The 17105-nt window shown below is 40.5% G+C and overlaps 1 protein-coding gene across 1 annotated transcript in view; it reads right to left on the bottom strand.

The window, feature by feature from the left end:
• LOC122349259 (probable E3 ubiquitin-protein ligase HECTD4) overlaps positions 1 to 17105 on the bottom strand; it is a 58134-nt gene that overhangs the window by 8221 nt on the left and 32808 nt on the right. The window contains 27 exon segments of the mRNA XM_043245237.1: positions 47 to 202; positions 1213 to 1332; positions 2068 to 2214; positions 2297 to 2487; positions 2825 to 2948; positions 3026 to 3129; positions 3735 to 3880; positions 4019 to 4242; positions 4329 to 4536; positions 5990 to 7335; positions 7432 to 7611; positions 8308 to 8513; positions 8608 to 8738; positions 9322 to 9527; positions 10215 to 10396; positions 10488 to 10648; positions 11725 to 11861; positions 11949 to 12086; positions 12574 to 12700; positions 12794 to 12930; positions 13025 to 13262; positions 13824 to 13987; positions 14733 to 14812; positions 15717 to 15865; positions 16093 to 16254; positions 16345 to 16448; positions 17101 to 17105. The exon segment at positions 17101 to 17105 is cut by the window's right edge and continues 111 nt beyond it. Of these exon segments, the coding sequence (XP_043101172.1) occupies positions 47 to 202; positions 1213 to 1332; positions 2068 to 2214; positions 2297 to 2487; positions 2825 to 2948; positions 3026 to 3129; positions 3735 to 3880; positions 4019 to 4242; positions 4329 to 4536; positions 5990 to 7335; positions 7432 to 7611; positions 8308 to 8513; positions 8608 to 8738; positions 9322 to 9527; positions 10215 to 10396; positions 10488 to 10648; positions 11725 to 11861; positions 11949 to 12086; positions 12574 to 12700; positions 12794 to 12930; positions 13025 to 13262; positions 13824 to 13987; positions 14733 to 14812; positions 15717 to 15865; positions 16093 to 16254; positions 16345 to 16448; positions 17101 to 17105 (5273 nt within the window).

The following is a 17105-nucleotide window of genomic DNA, read 5'->3' as shown; positions in this document are numbered from 1 at the left end:
GAAGCAAAAATAAAATGTTAAATGAAAAACATTGACAAAGACTGACTGGTGCCGTGGACCTCCTCGCCGGTGAAGCGGATGTTGAAGGCGTAGGTGGGGTCTCCTCCGCTGGCGATCCGGACGCACAGCTGAGACGACGGCACACAGGACAGCTGGCGCGCCGCCTGGCAGAAGTACGTGTTCTCTGCTGCTCGCGTCTCACCTGAGAGACACACGTCTGAGGAGTGAGGCATGACTGAAGAGCAGAGCGCTTGATATCATGTGAACTTATCTCACTCGCTCGAATACAGACTCATCATTCCTTCGAAATCAACAAAGAAAACCCAAATGCAAAAATCTGGAGGCAAATCTGCAATAAGGAAATATCATTCAAATGCATTTAATAAACCATGCCTTTCGCTGCTGAGCTCGGTTTCTTGAATTCAGTGACACCAGGAGCGTTTCTAAACTAACAGGTTGTGACTTTTTGAAAACACCACAGAATAAAGAAAAAGCATTCACTTTAATTATTAATTTGCTGCTTATTAACAGAACGATAGTTGCTGGGTAGATTAGGGATACAATGAGGCTTTATTCTGTGCTTTATTACTACTAATGAGTGGCTAATATTCTGGTGATATGCATGCTAATAAGCAACCCTAAAATGAAATGTTGCCAACTTTTTTGCCGTTAGGGAGTGACTAGTTACATGGCATTACGTAATTAAATTACTAACAAACTGAACCGTAACGAGTTACAGTTATGGAAAAACAAAAAAGTGTGTAATTAAATTAAGCGACTTACGAAAATGTTAACGATTGCGATTTTTTTTTTTACACGCGCATATTCTTTCATAAATAGCTGTTACCGAAACAGTTTATTCAACAACTAATGGGTTTATGATATGCTTTATTTTTAAGATTAACTGCATTTTTCCAAGACACCGTTAGACGCCAGTGTTTTGATTTTCAAACAGCATCCTTTCAAATAAATAATTAGCGCATTGTTAAATTATGTTAAGTTAAGTTAAGCTCGATTTGTGATAAAACCGTTTCAAAAGCTCACAGATTTGGAAAAAGCAATCAGTTGCATGAATAAAGTAACTGAAGTAGTTACGCTACTTATGACAACTGAACTTAAGTAACTTGTAACCTGTAACCCATTAGGTTTCCATTACTTCCCCAGCACAGGTTACTTCTTTCAAGCAGTACTGCGATGCATTACTTGGTTTACCTCCCACGATCTCCAGCGGGTCCAGCGTGATCTCCGGAGCGGCGTGATCCGCCGTGCGCTGGACCGTTGCGTTTAGCACCCGGTTCATAAAAGTCACTTTGGTGTCGTAAAAAATCAGGCCTGCAAACGAGATCGGTGTATATCGATCAGATTGCTTGAGCTGATGCAATATGAATGAAATAAAAGTCCACTTTTATAACAGTTAACACGCAGCAGTTCACATTTAAAAAGTAACTTAAAATGCACTTTAAGTCGTGTACATGTAAAGCACTTGATTATTATTTTATCTATTCAAATGAATATATCTGGGATTCATATTTTTAAATGTACTTCATTTTCAAGTTTCATTAAATGTCATTAAATAGTTTATTTTAGCTCATCGGAAATGCTTGTCTTCGCCCTATTTCAAACACAATAGAATTAATTCTGAAATCACACAAAGATCAAAAACAACTACTTTTTATATTTCTATATACAGCTACATTTTATGCGCACGTAAACTACAACACCTCTTTATTAAATTGCGATTAACATGCAATTAATACCACATAGTTAATACTACACCGAATTCATACTTAAGCATGCTCTTCCTGTAATAAATGTTCTTTTGAAAAGATTACACATTAGCGAAATAGCAAAACAATCTGCACGTATGGCATACAGCGAGAAATCGCCTTTATTATGAAGCTCTTTGGGTGTAATCTATTCGAGAAATGGTATCAGATGATAACACGCTTCTCCAAAGCACTTTAAAGCGTACGAGTGCAAGTGAAAAGTACGCACAAGAACATTTTCACACGACAGACATGACTCGGCCTCATTTCACCTACACGCAGTGTATTTAATGCGACTGACCTTTGGCCTCGCACAGAAGCGTGGCGATGCTGTTCTGATAGGTCTGAGTCAGCCTCAGCTCCACGAGCGGCAGGAAGAAGCTCTCCAGGGTGCTGTTGAGCGACTGCAGCAGAGCGAAGCGCAGGCGCAGACTCTCCACTGGAACGCCTGCGTGAGATCACCGGGGTTAAAACGCCGACCCTTCGGCTCAGAACACGCATCTAACAGCATGGCGCGGGCGAGCACTTGCCTAACAAGCAGGCGACCTGCGGGTCGGCCGCGTCCTTGGCGTCGAGGTACACTTCGTGAGGGTGCAAGCGGGCAGGAGTGATGGCCAGGTGCCGGCAGAGACGATTAGCGAACTGGACCAGGGCAAAGTCCATCTCGAAGGCCCATTTCCGACTGGCTTTCTGAGCGTGTCGGGAGTCGATGCATGTGCATCTAAAACGAGAAAAATCACTGTTGAGATCTTCAGAGATTAGTCCAGGCATTTACAAATAACCTCCCAATTAGTTGGACCTTTATCCTATTCTCAAGGATAAAACGTTGCTCAATTGCTATTTTCGTAACATGCTAATATTTTGCAGTACAAAAAAAAATTCAGTGATGAATATGCATGAAGGGTCTCTTTGCTGAAATGAAAACAAATCAAACTGAATTTATTTTTAATTTTATAAAAGCAATGGCTGTTTAAAAACGAACTGCTTAAAAATACACCGTTCGGGTGCTAGTTTACGTCAAGAAATTTAAAAGAAACTTGAACTTCTTTGTAACTAACCTTTCAAAGTGCAGGTCATAACCGCATGCCAGGATCGCCCGCCAAACACTGCGTATATCCTGCTTGGCTCGGTCGAGAGTAAACTTGTGGAAACCTTCCAGGGTCAAAAACTTCTCCTCTGGCACTGACGGGCAGAGAAAGGGTTAATGAGATTCCACTGAAACCGATCACTTTTTTAATTAAATTCAGGAATTCAGAAACCTTCAAGCTTTTTGGCAGGAGACTTTTCAGGGTCTTTTTCATCAGGTTTGGTCTTCTCTGGAGATTTTGGCTTAAGGACAGTTTTTTTCTCACTTAGTACAGTCCTGGAAAACATCATGCAGGAATATTATAGTATATATATTATATCCACTAAAACTAAAACTATAAAGATAATTTTTGTTGATAAAGAAATAAAAAAATATTATATATAATAAAATAAATATAAATAAATTATATATAAATATAAATAAATTATATATATATATATATATATATATATATATATATATATATATATATATATATATATATATATATATATAATTTTTTTCTTTCTTTTTAATAATAAGTGAAAATGTTTAGAAAATATATAAAAACAATACCGATTTAAAAAAGAAAAAGAAAATCAAGCAATTGAATCACTGCTGAAATACAGAAACAAAAAATAATTCAAAATTGATGTTCTTTTTATTAATAAACAGTAATAGCAACTCAATAAATAAAATAACTACTACAACAAATCTTGAGTCGGCAGATTAACTACTTTTATACATTTCAAACAAAAAACATGTTTAATTAAAATTGAAACTTAAGGTAAGGAATGCTTGTATTCGGTTAAATATTTAAAATGTTCAATAACGTAAATAAATTGACTATCTTTTGGTAGTTTACACAAGTTAGAGGAGTGCTAGTGAATGTCACTACTCACCTAACACTGTTAAGCATGGACTTCTCTTTGGCCGGGGGTTTGGTGATGGGTCTTTTTGTGCTGACCACTTTGCCTTGGTGCTGCTCTTTGCCTGCCTTGCTGTGCTTGTTTTTGTTGGGCTTTACTGTGCCATATTTACGGAGAATCTACATGCGCAATTAACAAAGGTTAATAATTAAGTTAACAGATTAGTAAACCACAGTATTAATAATAACCGTCAATACTTAATGATAATCATAATGAATACGTTTCATGATAAATTAGTAATAGTTAATAGCTTTTACCTGAGTGAGCTGGTCATCAAGCACCTTCTTGGGAGGCCGTATGTGTGTAAAAAACACGTGGAGCAGGTTTCCTGGGGTCTGAGAGTTGATCTGCTCTTTGCTCAGATAGATGTCCGATACTTTCACTGGTTTTGTTGGTATGGAGCTCAGCACTTGCTCTGCGTATACGCAGCTCTTGAAGATGTCCATCAGCACATCACGTGCTTCAGGAACCAATTTATCTCCTATGAGAACGAAACGTGATTGAAGCTAGCATCAAGTTAAAGCAAACACTTGTTTTTAACCCTCTTCGATAAAGAAATCGACGAACCTCTAATTGATTTGTCAAGGAAGTACTCCTCCAGGGCAGAACTTCCTTGCGTGTCAAATAAACTCTGATTTACACTGGAGGCAGTGAGGATCTCCTCATTGGTCATCTCCATTAGCTCCTCCTCTCTTTCCAGATTGGAAAGGCCAATGAGATCACTGCTGTTAAAAAGACTAGCACGAATCTTTTCTACTTGGGCCCGTGCCCTAACCTGTACGACAAAAGCAAAAAAACACAATGTTATTTGGCATTTAATTTAATAAGAAAATGGGTAGCTTTGCTAAGTTATTGGGTGCTCTAGATGCGGTTTATCATTGTCTGAAAATCTGGAGAAGATGCAGTGGAAAGAGTCTGAAAAAAAAAGTTAGCCAAATGAATCAAAAAGGTTCTGAATCTTTAAATGATTTGTTATATTCTTGACAACTAGTTCGCAAGCACTATCATTCTCAGCTCTGTTAAACTTAAAGTCCTGCTTCTGACGCTTATCAGCCTCCCTCAAAAAACTGCGGCTGAGTATTAAAAAAAGACCAAATACTGGCTGATATATCAGTCTTGGTAAAAACTTAACTGCCGATATTCATCGTTAAAAATACTAAATATCGGCCTTGGACAAAAACGTAACAGCTCATACTGATAATTCACAAAAAACATCAGTAATATATCAGCACTGTCAAAAACCTAATATCCGATACTGATCATTTAAAAAAAAAAGCGAAATATCGGCCGATATAGCAGTCTTGACAAAAACTTAACAACCGATATTCATCGTTAAAAAGGCTAAATATCAGCCTTGGACAAAAACGTAACAGCTCATACTGATAATTCACAAAAAACATCAGTAATATATCAGCACTGTCAAAAACCTAATATCCGATACTGATCATTTAAAAAAAAAAGCGAAATATGCCGATATAGCAGTCTTGACAAAAACTTAACAACCGATATTCATCGTTAAAAAGGCTAAATATCAGCCTTGGACAAAAACGTAACAGCTCATACTGATAATTCACAAAAAACATCAGTAATATATCAGCACTGTCAAACCCTAATATCAGATACTGATAATTGAAAAAAAAGCTAAATATCGGTTGATATAGCAGTCTCGGCAAAAAACCTAATGCTTGATACCCATAATTTGAAAAAATGCCAAATATCGATTTATGTATTTGCCTTGCAAAATAACAGTCCATCAATACCGGATACAATTCAACTCGTCTTGAGAAATTCAAAGTAGAGTAAACCAAAAAGAAAGAAAGAAGACATGCTGATAATTAAAAAAAGGCCAAAAATCAGCTGATATCAGCCTTGGAAAATAATTTACAGCTGATACTGGCAAGTACTGGCAAAGGCTGAATACAGAACACTTAATGACAGATATTGATCGTTTAAGAAAAAATATAAGCAGAAATAATGGCCTTGCAAAACTACAGTCTGTATGTACACACGCACAAGAAGCATGCATTTTTAGTTTTCCATACGTTTCCAATAAATAAACATTATCAAACGCCTTTTGTTATGATGTGCTAATGTGCAAAAGGTGCACGGAAAAATAATCTGAAACATAAGCGTGGCATACCATTCCAATTAAATCGAAGCGAGACAACAGTAATAAAGACGCTCGTAAACACCACTCGTGCTATATTACTTTTGCTGGTCCCACCCACCTCTATGACAGCATAGCCTTTGATTGGTCGTGTCACGCTGGCATGGATGTCCGGCGAGGCAGCGGTGTACATGGAGCTCCCATCTGAGACTGATGTCGCGCCACTATCCAACTGCTCCCCGATGCTGCCGAGACTACCTTGACTTCCCGTGCTACAAAGAGACACATCCAGACTCTCCTGACTGGACACCGTGTGGGGATCCAGCGGTGCTTGCGGTTGGGAAGGTGCTGTTTGAGGGGTCACCAGCTCTTGGTTCACTAGCAGCTCACCGGAAGCCCTGGAAGCTCCCTGTAAAGAGCCGGACACTGACGTCTGGCTCGCTGAAGCCGAGGCAATCATTACCGGCGTTGCGCTGTTGCTATTTAGGCTTCCTGCAGTGCAATCTCGCTTTGCATCTTGGAGAATACCTGAAGTTTCAGCTTTGGCTTTTTAAGGGTCCTCCTCTTGAACCGGGATAAAGATCTCGTCCTTGAAGAGCCCACCGTGAGCGTTGCAAGCCCTTCGGATTGCACTGCGCACCACGGATTCCTCCAAGTGAGTGGGGATCCCTGAGAGCACCAGCAAACGACTGTGAGCGGTGGAGCCCACCAAGGCTTGACAAGCATCTGCAACGGCATCTTCAGTGACACCCAGGCCTTGCGGGTCCTTGTTCGCAAGGTGCCGTAAAATCAAGAGTAACGTCAAGCCGCGGTGAAACCACAACATGTCCTCGGGCTTCCCTCCGGCCATGTTTAGCAAAGCACTGTCACATTCTGTCGGTCTAGCTCCACTTCCAGAACCATGTTTTCCTGAGACGGCAGCAGCCGATGCAACCGTGACCGCCGCCCGTTCGCGCTTTAGCTTCACCTTTTTGCGCTTCGAAAGCAAGCTCGGACTTTGAGGCGTTTGTCCCGGAGAGGACGATGAAGAGGATGAGGAATCGCTACAGTTGGTGGCACTTGTAGATGAGGGCACGCCTACCACCGATGTCCCTGAACCCGTACTGAGCGGCAGAGTAACTTCGGCGACTGCCAGACACACCTCCATCAGGGCGTGGAAGTAGGTCGAGAAGCGGCTCCGCTCGGCAACGAGCGCAAGTGCTCCGCTGCTACCCGTTGCGGAAGTGCAGGAACCTCCGCTAACCGGCCCCCAGTTTTGGGTCTCATGGTCGTACAGTTTTCGTAGTTCGGACTGAAGAACCATAAGGACTGTCAAGCAAGGGTTGAGGAGCAATGTAATGTGGCTAGACAGCCCTGAGGGGGTTTTGCGACGCTCAAAGGCATGGATCTTTCGGAGAAGCTCTGCGAGCAAGTGGAAGATGAGCTCCTTGATGCAGGGAGCAAGATCGGTGGTCCACAGAAGCCCACCTAAACACAGATAAAGCAAGTGTGAGGTTCAAAAAAGAAACTGCATGGGAAGTTTTATTAGTACGTTTCATTCGATCCTTCGAATTAACTTCTTACCAAGCAACTCTACAACCTGCATAAGCACAGAAGTGGGCACAGTGTCCAGCTCATCCTCAGAGCGGTCAGCGGTTTCCCCTATGGTGTAGGTTAGCAGCTGTTCAGCAAAGGCCATGGCCAAGGGAAACTCGAGAGGCAGTGAGTGCAACACCAGCACTGCACCAGGAGGGGGAGATACACCTGCAGACATTGACTAGAATATGAGTTAAATACGCATTGGAAAGGAAAACCACTCTCTATTTCTAAATGTATTTTACTGGTCTTGTGGGGTGGTCACAATAGCCTTTAAGCATGCAGCCAACACCAGTGAAAAAGAAGTACATTTTAACATCTAAAAAGACTACTTTTTATGGAAATGTGCATTTTAAAAGATAATACCCAAGTACCATATAAATATTATTTGCAAATAAATGCAAAGCATCGAATGCAATTAGCTGAACTTTGAACTGCTCTTTTGACCAAAGTAGGATGTTGTATATATCTATATTTTATTGTCTTTGAAATATGTAACAATCACTTAATGGAAACTTTCATGTCAGTCATTTAAACAAATGTGTAATAACACATTTATAATGACGCAATTTGCAATTTAGTGCATTTAAAATGCATTATTATTAAATGTAATACCGAATTATAATCAAGAACTTTGCATGTGCTTTATTATGTCAGTCAACATATCAAAACCTCTCTTAAAGGGGTCATATGATACAATTTCAGATTTTCCCTTCTCTTTAGAGCAGTGGTTATCAATCCTGTTCTTCGGCACCCGTCAGGAAAGTTTTTAAACGCACTAATAAAATGAAACATTGTGATATATTATGACCACACTGAGTGGGTGAAACTCAAAAATGTATGCAACTATGTACTACGACATGCCTAGTTTGACATGAACTTTGTCAGTGGGGATGATGATGCTGGGGTACTGGTTGGCCGTGGGTGGAGGGGTGAGGCCTGTATTGGACGGGGAGGCATCCAACGGGTAGCACACTGCCTCCATCAGATTCAGCTGGCCATTTCGTCGGACCTTATGACCAAGTCCATAAACCATTAGGCGAGTCCAAGGGGCCTTATACAGAGAGGAGCTAAGAGAAAAACATGACACGCTAAACATTTTTCTTGCTCTTTTGAAATAAGCAGTCTTGATGAAAGCAGAACAGATAATCAACCGAAACTCACTCTTTACGGCAGCTGAGTTGGCTCTCTTTGCAAGAGACAACCACAAACGCAGCCCCGGGGAAGTTCACGTCCATGCTGACCTTGGACTCTGTGATGGGAAACTCTTCCAGTGTGAACTGCTCTGGAGCGCTCTGAATGTTCAGCAAACATAAAAACGCAACCAGAGTAACTATATAATAATCTACCACAGTGCACTTTCAGGGATATGTTTCTTTACACACTTTAGTACAAAAAGTTAAAAAGTACACTTTTGCCTTTTGGGTAAATTTAAATAAGACTATCAGTATTTGCAAAATAATTTAGAATGTATCTACAATAATGCTCCAAATTTGGGAAATAATACGTTTAATAACAGCCATCATTTTTCCTTTACTTTACTAGGGTTATTATCATTAACTATAACCAAAACATAATTTGAAATTAAATAAAAATTAACTGGAAAAAAAAATTAATTATATATATATATATATATATATATATATATATATATATATAAAAAAATTCTTTTATATATAACTTTAAATATTAAAATAAAAAAACAATAAATAACTAAATTATTAATGCTTGCATTAAACACCTCATCTAAATCTAGAATATCAATGATCTTTAAATAATACTGATCTCTACTTTGTCACTTTTATTTGTATACAAATCAAAATAATAACATGTCCTGTCGAGAAAACTGACAGGCGGTCGGATTTGAGGCGTCAGTACCTGCAGGAAACAGCAGATCTGTTTAGTGAGCTCCAGAAGGCTGTCTTCTCCCTGATGCAGGGCTCTGCTGATGGCCACCGTCAGCCACTCGCGGATGCTCTGAGCGTTTCCCTGATAGAAGAGCTCGGTCGGGGAGCAGCTCTTGCCCTGCAGCTCGTGGAGGACAGACTGAGCCAGCAGAATAGAGTTTGAACTGATCCTGCCATCTACAGACACGAAAGGGAAACGGGCAAATACAGAAAGTTAGAGCTTTACGAGCTTTCTGGTTTTCTTTCTAGAAGGAACAGTTCACTCATTTGCTGAAACCACCCACATAGCCAATAATACGCAGATTAATTTGTTTCTTAAAAGAACCAGATTGGCAATGGATGCTCTGCAGTGAATGGGTGCCGTCAGACTGAGAGTCCTGATAAACATCACTTCAGTCTGAAGACGCTGAAAGCTTTATAAGAAATCACTCCATCATTAAGATGTTTTAAACTGAATTAACCATAAATTAGTCCGTAATCAATTGCTCCGGTGAAAAACTGGTCTGAATCAGGAAAGAACAGTTTACGAGCCAAAACGGTTCTAAACAAATACGTGAGACAAAAGAGGAGATGGACTTTTTCACTTCAAGGAACATCAATTATTATAGACGTAACAGCTTTAAGTTAAAACACTTTGATGACTGATTTGAACACCTGGATGATAGACTTCTCGTTTCAAAAGATGTTCACTGACGGATTATTGCGATGTTCTCTCATTCTGACGGCACCCATTCACCGCAGAGACACTGATGAAACGCCACAGACAAGAAACAAACCCTTGAACGGCCTGACAGTCGAATTTAAAACACAAACGTGGAAACCGGACGCAATGAGCCGCCCCCTAAATTAGTCGTATGACATCACCTGGCAGGGGCGGAGCCAGCAGCTGATTGGACAAGAGCTGCAGGTGCTCGAGTGTGATGTCTCGCACGGCGGGGATGTGGAAGAGCCGTGTGAATGTGTGAGGGCTCTTGGGAGCAAAGATGTTGAGCAATGCCATGCGGCAGTACAGACGGGCCAGTGCACTTTCACAGCGCAGCAGCTCCCTGAAACACACACACACACACTTAAATATGGTGCATAAAAGAGCCTCTCTTTCAGAACTGACAATAGGGAACGCGTCTATAAATGCATTACCGGTGAATCTGGATGTTGCTGCTGTCCAGAGACACCAGGCCGTTGGCTGCGGCCCTGCGGGATCCCGCCGGGGGCCTCTCCAGCATCTCGATGGGGTACCAGTACCGGACTAACACCCCCTCACTGCGGAGATACGTCTCCACCTGCACCAGCTCATTGGCCTGACACACACAAATCAACCTTCAGACAGTGTATGTTTATATGATTTAATGTTAAGCGTTTATACATTAAGTATTAATACATTAGTTCAACTGTCATGAATATATTACACTTATTTAAAAAGGGGTCATTTTAAAATGGAAATATTATTTAATTTGATAAATTACCAGTTTTTGTGTACTTACTATTATTATTATTATTATTATTATTATCATTAAAATCAGCAGCAGCATCATTTAATCTCACAGCCTGGACTTAATTTTTTTACATTTATACGTTTATTTTCAAATCTGAAATATAATTATAATTTAATCCTGAGAATGTTGTAGAGAATTATGCTGATTTCAGTAGAAAAAAACGGTCGAAATCTTTTTATACCTTACCAAAAAAAAAAGTAAGAAATAAAAAAGTATAAAATAGATTAAATTTATTATATTACATTAAAGTAAGAATAAAACATGAAGGTGCGTGTCATAAAAATGCAAGTATTTAAATAAAGCTTCATTTAATTAATTTAATTTTGTCACGATTTTATTCATGATTTTAATTACATTTTCTTTCCGATTTCTTTCAACAAAATGAGATTATAGACATTATACAGTGAATGAGAAGGCGTCTTTATATAAAATGCAGCAGCACCTTTCTTTGTAAAACCTGAATATAACAAAACTAAATGGAAAAATTTAAAACAAGCCGCAAAGCAAATAAGCAAGTTTCACAAATAAAAGAAATCTCTTTATATTTCCATTTGAAATGAGAGGCAACCATTGCACACATGCAGCACGAGCGGTTATTAATCTAAACTGCAGCAAAGCTTTGTAAAACGAGGTAAAGCCGTGCTTCTGAACGCTACTTTAATTCACAGGTGAAAAGAAAAAAGCACAAACAACCAGTTCTGGTTGTCTGGTATCTCGACAGATCTGAATCATTTCATATTTGAATCGATTGTCGACCAGCGGTTCATCGTTGCATCCCTAATAATTCGATGCATATAGCTACACTTTCTATAACGAAGCCAGAGCGTTTAGTTTGGGTTTCTTTTGAGCTCGTGCCGATTAGCTTGGAGGCAGATACTCACAGAGTCGACGTCGAGCACGACTCCGTGCAGCCCGAAGGTCTTCAGCATGCCCCGGATGGCAAACTTGGGCAGGGCCGTGCCGCCCGTGCTGCTGCTGGTGTTGTTTCCCTCCGGGCAGCGGATGCCGACGGTCAAACCTGGGTGGAGAAGCAGCGACGAGGTTAAAAACAATCCAAAACGATAACGTGAGACAGTGGGGAGAACCTCAGACGAACGGCACGGACCTTTGCGGACTTTATCAATGGTGAACTTGTTCGCTTCGTCCTTGATGTCCTCTATGGTCGGGAGGTAGAGGTCACGAGGGATACCTCCGTTCTCTTCATACAGGAACTCCACAGTCTGACGAGCGATATCCACCATTCCTGCGCCATGACACGCCATTTTAATACAATTAAGTGTGCATTAAGAGTGCATTTCAGATCAAATAATATTCAAACTAATAAAAGGCCACTTAAAGAGAGGCACTTATTTTGCGTTGACTGACATGCATGTGAAGTACTTTACCATAATTTTAGATGTACTGTTACTCAATATTAAATCTAATATAGTTCAAATGTACTAAAATGCAACTTCATCGCCCCAAAAGTTGCTTGTCGATATATTAAAACAGTACTTCAACCACATTTCACAGAAAATATGTACTTAAGTCGTGCTTTAATGGGCCATAAAACACTTTAAAGCTTAGCTAAATGCATTTCATATTTTCAGTTATATTACATTTTCAATCTAATCGCAGTTAAAATGCAGAGAACATTATATTCTGTTCGAATTCGCTGCATTATTTTAAAGCGCACATTATGTACTAAGTCTTTAGCCATTGCAAATAAAGCGAGACGGGCGTTCATTCACCCAGCTGAAGGGCTCCTTTGATCTGGTCCAGGCCGGACTTCCTCTCAGCCTCGTTCCTGAAACGACGGCGAATGGTTGGAAAAACTTTGGTTTCCCACGCTTTCACCAGCAAAGCGTAATGATCCTCCTTTACAAAGAGAAGGCAGAAGAGTGTGAGGGGTGTGTGTGTGTGTGTGTGTGTGTGTTGACGGCTTGTGAGGAGGTCATGAGCCGCTCTTACCCTGGGAATATCTTCATCATCCTCATCGTCGCTCTCATCATCAGCAATCGGCGGCGGATGAGCGTTTGGTCCCGAGACGACCAGATTCTCATAACTCAGCTCAACCTTGTAGTGGCAAGAGGCATCACTATTGTACTCTATTGAGGACAAAACAAAATCATAAGAACAATGTTTAACCCACATTAACCGAATCTGTGAGTTAATATTGTGAGTGGGGTGCAGTGGACCGACGTTGCTGTGCCGTGACGACCGCAGCGATGCGACACGGAGGGCCGTGAGAGCCCGAGTCAGACGCCACGCTCGTGCCGGCGTCATTGTCGCTGTCGGAGGCCATGGCGAAGGGCAGAGCCTCGAAGTTGGCGCTGATCTCCTCTGAGAGGTCCATGCAGAGATCGGCAGCGTTTCGGTGAGCCTGTCCCTCGGCGTACGCAAACAACCGGCAGCCGAAGTTGGCGTGAATCTTCGTGCTCTGAAAAACAGGGCAAACAACCAAACCAGCGTACAATAAAAAGACATTAATCTAGAGAAAAGACATTTTTGGATGCTCAAACCACCAATAAAACTAAATAAATATCCCCAAAAAGTTATATCATTCTTTATTTACGCTGTGCAATCTGAAATGTATTTGTTTTATATTTTATTTCCTATCCGATTTATCCCAAAAATCACAGTTTCTAATATTGATTAAAAATATACATTTTTGCAGAATGTATTAATTGCTGCTGAATACCAGAAACAAACAAAAATACATATTTTCCATTTCTTTTTAATAAATGGAGATTGTAGTTCTTTTACGATTCCAAAATAATAAGTCGAGTGCAAACATCATGTTTTTGAATAAATCTCTCGATAGCTTTTTGAGCACCTAAAAAAATCCATTCCTGATCTTAAGTATCCTATTCTGAAACTGGAATTGATTTTCCTAAGCCTAAAAAAAAAAAAAACATATCCCTATGCAATTAGCAAAATATGTTTTCAGCAGGACCGTTTGCCATTATTAAGCCTCATTGCGTATCTTGTATGAGCGAACCTTCTTCTGAATGTGGACCACAGGCCACATGCCTCCGGCCACGTCCTCCAGGTAAGGAGCGAGCCGCTGCCCGCAGTAGGTGAAGTACACTCTTCCTTTGGGAGGCTGACCAGGCGGAGGAGGAGTGCCTTCCAGACGCTCCCAACCGATGCCTGCAACATCACCTGCGTCCAAACACACCGCACCAGCCATCAACAGAGCAGCTCCAGAATTACACACAAACTAAACCAAAAACTCTGCCATTTATGGCAGATATTTGCCTACCAGCACTGGGGGGTAAGGTACTAAACCCTATTAACTTTACATATTCTATTGAAAAACTGCATAGCTTTCAGTAAGATGAGTTTTTCCAAGTTGTTGCTTGCTCGTTTTCCATTAATTGAAAAGAACCCTAAACATTCGAAAAAGAAATGTATTTAAGAAAAGCAAATAATATATTATATTATGGTTTTACTGTTATGCATCCAAATAAAGCAGATTTGTGATTAAGTCAACTTAATTCAAAGGGCAAGATTGCTTACACATTGGCATTTGTTTTTCTTATTAAGCATCATATTATGTATTTATTTATAGAATTAAGGCTTAATTTGTAACTTCGCTTCTCAAGCAAAATTTAATTTACATTTAGTCATTTAGCAGACGCCTTTATCCAAATGAGGAGCACAAAACCAACAAAAGAGCAACGATATGCAAGTGTTAGTGATTAGCAAGTGATACGCTAATAAACTAAAACGAGTTAGATAATGTTTAGATTGTTACAGGAGTTCAAGAAAAAGATCTTGCGTGAAACAAGAATGATTTGAAAGTGCTTTCGGTTTCAAAAGTAGCTTCCCCAGCAGTTGGCTTGAACATGCTGCGCTCGTAGCTAACGGCTAAACGCTCAAACGAATAAAAGCCGTCCTGTCTCACCAGGAAGTAGAGCCACGTCTAGTCTCACGCTCTTCCACTGCAGCAAACTGGAGCCGTTATAGTGCACCGCCCTCCCATTACTGAGACACATAAAAACAGAAGAGAGTTAGGATGGAAGCAGAACAGCTTAAGAGTCCATACAGCACCCATGTGCCAGAAACAACCTTAAAGGAACACTCCACTTTTTTTATTAGCCTCATTCTCCAACTCCCCCAGAGAAAAACAGCTTCTGAATCCATTCAGCCGATCTCCGGGTCTGGCGATAGCACTTTTAGCATAGCTTAGCATAGATCATTGAATCCAATTAGACCGGTAGCATCGCGTTCAAAAATGACCAAAGAGTTTACTATACGTTCCTGGTCATATCGGCCTAGAAAATCACAACTTTTCATGCTCCGCCGATCTTACAACATGATAGAACTACAGAAGAGTCGGGTTTTAAAGAAGAAACACTTTGATCATTTTTGAACGCGATGCTACCGGTCTGATTGGCAATTTTAGCGTAGACCATTGAATCCATCGCCAGACCCGGAAATCAGCTGAACGGATTGAAAAACAGTAAAACTTAACTTATTAGCTCTGGGAAAAGGAGCCCGCTAAGGAGTTCCTTTAAATTTGATCACTTGCTGCGGTCAAGTCTTGTTTTTAATCATCTTTGTCTCTTGGTGCAGTGAAGAAAACATCATTTTCTCTCTGTGCGTCCCTCAGGCATGTGGCTTTTTTTGGCAATCTATCGCAGCAGTTTTGATCTCATTGCACCGGTAGTCAGTCAAATACAGACTTGATTTGAAGATTTCACTGTTCGTCTATAAATCTCTCCATAATCTGATCTGTTGCATGCATCAAAATTTTCAGGACGTTGTGGAACAGTCTCCCGGTTCTTATACAACTTATTGATTTTCCATGGCATTCAATATCGTTTGACTTGCTGTGCAATCATTTTCTGGTTTTTCGTAGTGCGTGTTAAACGAAGCGGGTCAGTACTTGTGGAATAGACAGGTGCCCACGGGACTGGTCCAGGCGCCGTCTCGCTTCTCAGCCTCCGGAGAGAAACCAAACGACACTATAGGGCCACTGTCATCCTCGGAGTCCCCAAAAGAAACAACCTCAATCTCCCAGTAAAAGGAAGGGGCCTGGAAACCAAAAACACATGGAGAAAAATAGAGATAGATACAGACTAATCTAATTGGCGACACGCAAATTAGCGAAAACAGTTCCCACTATTTTTGTGGAAAACCTGACACACCTTATTTTCAGGATGCCTTGATGAATAGAAAGTCCAACAGAACAGCGTTTAGTTTTGCACCGTTATAAACGCCTTCACTGTAGCTTTTTATGCGTGTGATGTGGCTGTGGTTACCTGGACAGGTACGGGAGAAGTGGCATAGATGAACGTCCCTCTGGGAAGGCCTCCGCCTGCGCTCGGATCGGCCAGAAAGGTCACCGAGGTCAAGTGCGAGGAGAACATGCAGGCGCGCACCGGAGGGAAGACGCGCGACGGGCACCACGTGATTTCCTTAGGCTGCGGAGAGAGCAAGGCTTACACGGCGGTCCGTATACGGCAAGAAACGTCAAGGAGGGTTTCCAGTGTCGCACAGAACAAGCGTCTCACCTGTCGTTGATCGGTTTGCACCGGAGGAGGTGGAGGACGAGCACAATCTCGATACAGCATCCGAACCCGCTCGCACTGAGCCTCGACCATCACTAAACGCTCTCCTGCCGATAAACGCAAGAGATCGCATGGCTTCAGAAGATCTGGAATATGCACGTTACCAGTAAAAGGCTCACCAAACCTGCATTTATTTGATCCAAAGTACAGCAAAATATATATTTTTACCATTTCCATAACGATTAATCGCATTCAAAATAAAAAAAATGTGTTGTGTATATACTGTATATATTTATTATGATTACATAAATACACACAGACATATAGTACATATAATTTTAAATATTTCCATGTATGAATTTATATAAATATATTTGAGATAAAAAAAATGTTAAATGAATAAAATGTACATTTTTCTTAAATATATACACGCAGATTTTATTTTGAATGCGATTAACAGCACTACTTCGAATGCATTTTAAAATAGAATTTATTCCTGCGATCCCGAAGCTGAATTTTTAGCATTATTACTCCAGTGACACGATCCTTCAGATACCATTTTAATGTTCTGATTTGCTACTCAAAAATATTATTATTATTATTATTATTATTATTAGGTTTAAAACGGCTGAGTGGAATATTTTCAGGTTTTCTTTGATAAAAAGATAGTTTAGAGGAACAGCGTTTATCTTAATTTTGGTAACTTGTCTTTTATCACTTTTGATCAATTTGCAAAGAGCATTGCATTGATGCTCTCACCCGGA

This window comes from Puntigrus tetrazona, chromosome 7 (genome assembly GCF_018831695.1).
Source record: "Puntigrus tetrazona isolate hp1 chromosome 7, ASM1883169v1, whole genome shotgun sequence".
Classification (NCBI taxonomy): domain Eukaryota; kingdom Metazoa; phylum Chordata; class Actinopteri; order Cypriniformes; family Cyprinidae; genus Puntigrus; species Puntigrus tetrazona.
This window is presented reverse-complemented; position numbering and strand designations above follow the sequence as displayed.